The 6,697-nt window shown below is 53.8% G+C and overlaps 1 protein-coding gene across 1 annotated transcript in view; it reads right to left on the bottom strand.

The window, feature by feature from the left end:
• BMP7 (bone morphogenetic protein 7) overlaps positions 1-6,697 on the bottom strand; it is a 91,599-nt gene that overhangs the window by 5,334 nt on the left and 79,568 nt on the right. The window contains exon 6 of the mRNA XM_019637162.1: positions 6,575-6,685. Coding sequence (XP_019492707.1) covers positions 6,575-6,685 — 111 coding nt within the window. The remainder of the gene's footprint in view (positions 1-6,574; positions 6,686-6,697) is intronic.

Here is a 6,697-nt window from a genome sequence, read left to right as displayed (position 1 = left end):
GAGAGAGAGAGAGAGAGAGAGAGAGAGAGAGAGAGAGAGAGAGAGAGAGGCACATCCAGAGCCAGATGGAAAGTTTGAGCCGCAGGGTCCCACCCTTGGGACCAAAACCCTCCTGTGGTGGGCCAGAGGTCAAAGACACGGCCCACGCCCTCCTGAACAGCTGGGGGTCCTGCAGAGGCAGGAGAAGTGGGTGGCAGCCTTTCATGGTCCTAGCAGAATGCAAAATGAGGAAAGGACCACCACAGGGCTGGGCTGAGCCCAGAACAGACGCTTGCGTGGCTTTGTCGGAAGGTGGCACAGAGAGGTGTGGCCGAGGTGGCATCAACCTTACCCTGATAAGTAGGTAACACATTGTCAGTTTGCATGAACAAAACGTCCCCGCCTCAGGTCGCCTACCTGGGAGGGAGACTAATAACCCGTAATGGTGAGAATTCAATGATGGTGTAGATGGCCCAGCACAGTGCCTGGCACATGTGTTGCTCTAGAAAGGAGGCGCGTGGCTACGCGTGCCTTTAGGGTGGGGTCAGCACGGAAACATTATTTTAGCAATAAATACACCCCTCCTTGACTCAGCCCATGGAACCTTCCGGCAGACCCTGGAGTCTGGGGCTCTGTTCCAGCACTCGTGCATGAACCGCTGCACCTAAGAGCATGGGTGTTGTCATAAGTGCGAGGACAGAATCAAAGAGGGGTCCGAGTTGGCTGTGGTGCACAGGTGCCCTGGGGATGTATGTGGGCATGATCCCCAGGGGAGAATCTGGGCTCTCCTTTGATTTGGTGATCTTATGACAATGCCCTGTTCTGTTTAGGGATATCTGCGCTCTGTGGGGCAGGCACACTGCAATGCTTGTGGCTGCATCTCAGTGCCTAGAAGAAGGCTCAGGATGTCATAGGAGTGCATATTGTTAGACCCAAGGGGGCAGTCATGTTCCTATAACATGATCGCACCCCTAAACAGCTGATTGGTTCAGGAACAAGCGCCTGACCCAAGCTGGGCCAATCAATCTCTTCCCTGGGAATCTCAATCACGGAAGTGGGAAGAAGGGACAGACAGGGCAGAGGGCGGGAGCCGGCTTTCCAGGCTGCTGGGTTCTGGCACACAGGCTCGGCCACATCTGAGAGAAACAGCCAGCCGCGGGATGGAAATAGGGTTTACGTGGAGAACGAGGTTCAGAGCCCAGCGTGTTCTGGTTCCTGGTTCTAGCTTGAGTCTCAACCACGTTTCTGCTCTTGGCTTTCATGCGGTACCCCGTATCATTAACCTAAATCCTCTACCCCAGTTAGGACACTTGATGCCAGGGTCTTCACTGACGTAGGTGAGAAACACGACTCGCTGCCCATAAGGGACACAGCCCGTGGCCTTGGGGAGCACTGGGGAGCCACACGGAGGGTAGATCCGGCCATCCCCCTTACCTGCCAGCCCAGGTCACGGAAGCTGACGTACAGCTCATGCTTCTTGCAGGCTTGCCTCTGGTCAGTGCTGCTGTTTTCTGCATGGACAAGGAAGCAGAGGAGCAAAATGGGGGAGAGGGACAGGAAACACACACACACACACACACACACACACACACACACACACGCACGCACGCACTGAAGTTTCCTCAGTCTAAGGCATTGGTATGAGCACAAACTTAGAAAGCTAGAGGGTGACTTTTCTGACACAAATGCCATTCTACCCCCAGCCAACAGTCCTACAAGGGCGGTGCCAACGCCCCTATCCCTCTCACACAGTCTTAGCTCACAGCACTCTCTGCATCCTTCTGGGAACACTGGTTTCTAACATATACACGTGTTGTTTGGATGCTGACATCTGCCTGGATTCTGCCGGGAACGGAGGCCCATCCACATCCCACAAGGCTGGCTGCAGGAGGCTGGCTACCTGGAGGGATCTGCTTCCAACCAACCTCACCATGTGAGGCCAGCCCACCGCACGATGCTCGCCCCCTCTGGCGGGGGCGAGACAGGGCACAGACAGGGCCTGGGACACAGTCCCATCAGCACCACCACCCAGAAGAAACAAGAGGGCAGAAAGTCAAATCCCACTGACTTTCCAGAAAAACACACTACTGAGGTTTCTTTGAGGAGTGAAAATTATGCACTGGGGTTTTCCAGAAGTATGTAAAGTTTGTAGGCATTTGGGTTAGGGACGGAGCATTTGTAAACATGTAGAAAGCTCTGTCTCTCTGTCTCTGTTTCTCTGTCTCTGCCACACACACACACACACACACACACACACACACACACACACACACACAGAGCTGCCTGTCCACTCCATGAACCGCTGGCAGCCTGAAGACAGGCTTGGGAAAACTGGCTCTCAGGCTGCTGCCTGCCCTTCCTCTGCTCATGGCAGACACTGCGAATCAACTGCAGCATTGCCTTCTCACTGAGCCCTCATATAGCTTCAAATCCTTCTTTACTCAGTGCGCCAAGCAGCTGGCAACACTGGTGCAGAAAGGGGAGAAAAGGAACGCACCCCTCCCTCCCATCCTGCCCCACTGGCCCCAACAGCCAGCAGGTGAGCTGGAGGCAAGCCCCCGCCTGAGCAGCTAACGAGTTACAACTGGTGCTGGGGCTCAGCTTCCAGCCCCGAGGATCACCTGGTGAAGATGGTTAATTACCAGGAAGTAGGGTCCAAACGTGGGTGGGGAGAAGGAAGTGGAAGGAAGGCAACGATCCCAGCCTGTCAACCCCAAACCACACCGCGTGAAGCAGCTGAAGGCCCTGGGGGTGGGCTAGCCTGCAGGAAAGAAGGCTTCACAGCAGGCAGCACGCTGGGGCATGCGTCCTGCCAACGCACCAAGGGCTATGTGAGAGGATTCAGCTTGTGTGGCCCTACGACAGGACTCCCAGCTGCCACGTGAGGTAAAGCCCTGCGAACGGCCATGAGCGCTGACTCACACACACTCAGAGAGCCTGGCTCACTAAGCTGGCGGTGAGACCCAGGCCTCGGCAATTTTTTTTTTTCCTATTAAACTTCCAGGCAGGATTTAGATGAACGTCAAACAGGGCCAGGAAGGAGACACCCATGGGAAGGAGGCAGAATCCAGGCAAGGTAGAACCGCTGCCATGTGAGGTGGTGAGAGCCCCGTCTGGGGGGGTATGTAAACGAAAGCTTGATGAGGGTTTGGTGAGGATGCAGTGGGGGAAATCGGGTGTCAAATTCTGAGACTTTGCGGTACCCCTGAGAGGGCTCCACGACACAGAGGTCTTTGCTGGGATGGAATTGGCCAGCACTTCTGGCCTGGTTGATACAGAAAGGCTCTAATGAGGCCCCCTACTCTGATCCTCTCTGCCTTGCTCCCCACCATTCTCAGAGCAGCCAGGACGATCAGGGCGATCAACTTATCACCCCCACCCCACACCATAGCTTGAAACTCTGCAAAGCCTTGCATATCTGCTTTGGATGATCAAACTCAGGAGATGCCTCCCTAGAAGACACTTGATCTTGCTCACCTCACCGGCCCCTCTCCCCTTGTCCCAGCCACCAGGCCCTCTCCCTGCTCCTCCCAGGTGATACACAACCTCCCACCACAGGTCTCTCTCTGCACCAGCCGGTCTCGCTGCCTGGAGTGTGGAGTCAGGCCTTGTGGGTGCCTGCCCCCACCAGAGCTCTCAGCTGCGAAGTCTTCTCAGAACCCCCTTCCCCAAAGATGAGTCCCTAGACACCATCCCCCAACTCTCAGGCTGGTGTGGCTGTGAATGACAGCCTGCTCCTGTGGTCCCAAGGGCAGGCCGACCAAGCTGGCTTTCGCCACTGAACCCCAGCCCCCAAGAGCCCAGCACAGAGGAGATTTCCAGTCAAATTTAGGAATTTGGGTGATTTTTGATGTGGGGGTTCACAGACCCCTTTGAGAAAAAGGATGGATGCACCTGTCAGAATAGAACCCCAATAGAACCCTGCACACAAATTCTCACACCCATACCCACAGAGCTCCATCCAGGGCCCTGCTCCAAAAAGCCTCACCGGCCACACCAACCTTCTCCCTCGAAAACGAAAAGGAACAGAAAGTGCAAAATCGGCTAGGTGAGGCAGAAGCACTATGGACAACATAAGGGTATTTGGGGAGTGAGATGCTTTGCCACTTCATCACCATTTTCTAAATACCCCCATGGTCTCTTTCCATGCTCCCTCAGACCCACCCCCGGCCCAGGAGGCAGGAGAGCTGGTGAGCTCAGCTCCGGGCTCCCAGCTCAGCCAGCGAGGCTGGTTCTGGCCTCGGATCTTTCTTTCTTTTTTTTTCTTTTTTTTTTTTTTTTCAGTCTAGTTGTGGAGGACGTTGCTTCACTGGCCCAAGTTGGCACCATCATTGCGCTCTTCCTGGGCAAGTCACATCAGTCGCCGGCTTCTGGNTTTTTTAAGACTTTAAGCCTTCAAAACCCAGTGTGTATTTTCTATTTACACAGAAACATCTCTATTCCGACTGGGCAGATTTCAGGTGTTCAAGAGGCACCTGTAAACGTGGTTACCATATTGGATGCTGCAGGCCTAGACCATACGAGGCTATTTGCTTCTTGAGCCATAAAAATAAAAGGAAAGGAGTTGGGGCAAACATTTGGGTGGACAGCAACAAAAAAGCAGAATATCCAGGGAGTAAGAATAAAGAAAGAGGCTGGCCAGTCACTGAGGGGCACTGCTCCTTCTCACTCATGGACTTCTACATGCCTTACACAGGACCAGGGTCAAGGGCAAACAAATTCAAATGCCTGCATGGGCCACATGAGTGCCACTGATGAGTGCCACAAGTGAGACGATAGGGAATAGTGAGGACTAGGGCAAACTGGCCGCAATCTGCCAAAGCCGGTGCCAGCAGATGTGCCGAGTGTTCAGGGCAGGCCGGAGAGTCGGTTCCAGTTTTGCTTTAGGTGCAAGTCCCATGCTTGCAATGCACCCCAGGTGCCAAGTGAGAGCACTCTGTGGAGACCCTCTGCTCTCCAGCATCCAGCCTGTGACCTCTGACTGAGGCCAGAACACTTTTTATCACAGACAATTTCAAACCTTAAAATCTAAACCTTCCCCCATCTCCTTCACCCTTGAACACCTTTAAAGTGAATCCTAGATGTCAGCTCATTTCCTCTGTGTTTCACTAGGACTCTCTAGAAAGCAAGGATTCACCTCCTCATAAGACGTGATCCTCATTTCAGAATCATCAGAGGATTCACTCTGATCCTAGAGGTCTCTGGCGAAACACAGATGGAGTGGGTGGTCCCAGGGCTCCGGCCAAAGGAGGCCAGAGGAGGGTTGGGGTGTGCCCCTGGCAGCCTGGGAAGACACTTCCGTCCCCTCCCAGGGTCCTCAGAGCAGGGTCTCAGTGGGGATACTGGTACGGGGGAACAGGCTGGGGGATTGTTCATTTCCAGCCTGGGGACTTTCAATCCTAAATGGGCCTTGCAGTTTCCTCTTGGAGGAGGGAGGGCCCTGGCAAAGCAATGCCAAAAAAAGAGGTCTTCCCTTTAAGGGCAGAGCCTGGTCCAAGTGAAAGGAATAGAGGAGCTTTTCCTCCAAGATGGAACACGTGGGGCAGAGACAAGGGAAGAGAGGGGCCGATGACTACACAACAGAAGCTCCACAACAAACAGACCTGCGGGACAGAGGGAGGACCCTGGGTAGTGAACTGTCCATCAACAGAAGCATTCAAGCCAGGGAGGATGACCAGTCATCAGGAAAGGCCCAAATCATGGTCATGGCAGGAAGCTAGATAGCCAAGGTCTTTGACCTCGGATTCTAAGCTAAAGAATCAAGTCCCTAGCTCTTACTGCTACTGTTGTCAGTAGAGCAGTAAAAATAACATCTACTGAGTGTCACCAGTGCTGGACGCTCTGTTAAGAGCTTTACTCTCATTATCACACTGGGCCCTCCAATGACCCCATGGAAGTTCAACCTGAAATAGCCCCACGGCTACCCAGTCCACCTTTTTATCCTAATATCCTGTTTGTCATCTTCCTGTCACTTCCTCCCTCTCAGAAGTTCATTTGTTTATTGTATGGTTTCCTCCTCTGGAAAATGGGACCCTGAGGGCAGGGACCAGTCTGTGCTGTCCCTGCAGTGTCCCCAGCTCCCCGCCAGGGTCTACAGACAGGAGATGCTCAATAAACACAATGAACACCCTTGCATGACTGAGCTGCAAAGTTCAAGGATGGGAGGCAGAGACCCGAGGAGCTCTGGGAGGGGATACGCTCCCAAGCCCCCACCCAGGGGAAGACCAGACAGGCCTACAGACGTGGAGCAGACATGCTGCCAGCAGAGGACATTGGTCCCCAGATAAGCAGGGCCAGGGCCAGGGCCGTGTCTGCATCAGGCAGTGACTGCTGCCCACGATCCTCTAGGCACCCATGAAAGTGTCCTAATTTCTTTCCAAATTAGGAGAAATAGATAAACTTTAGGGTTGAAGGTTATACACACCTTTATGTCAACACAGTAGTAAAATATAATTTTTAACCTTTTTCTTTTTTTTAAATAGAGAAAGCAGCCCTTGAAAGCAAGTGCCCAGAGCCCATGACATGGCCTCGGGGGCCCCTCTTGGCCCTGCTCCCCAGCTGACCACACCCCCAAGGGCGGGTGGGCCACACGCACCAGTGTCTGCACGATGGCGTGGTTGGTGGCGTTCATGTAGGAGTTCAGAGGGAAGGCGCACTCCCCCTCACAGTAGTAGGCGGCATAGCCCTCGGGTGCAATGATCCAGTCCTGCAGGAGAGA

The sequence above is a fragment of the Hipposideros armiger genome, unplaced genomic scaffold (assembly GCF_001890085.2).
Source record: "Hipposideros armiger isolate ML-2016 unplaced genomic scaffold, ASM189008v1 scaffold_32, whole genome shotgun sequence".
Classification (NCBI taxonomy): domain Eukaryota; kingdom Metazoa; phylum Chordata; class Mammalia; order Chiroptera; family Hipposideridae; genus Hipposideros; species Hipposideros armiger.
The sequence above is the reverse complement of the archived record's forward strand: the minus strand, read 5'-3'. Positions and strand labels throughout refer to the sequence as shown.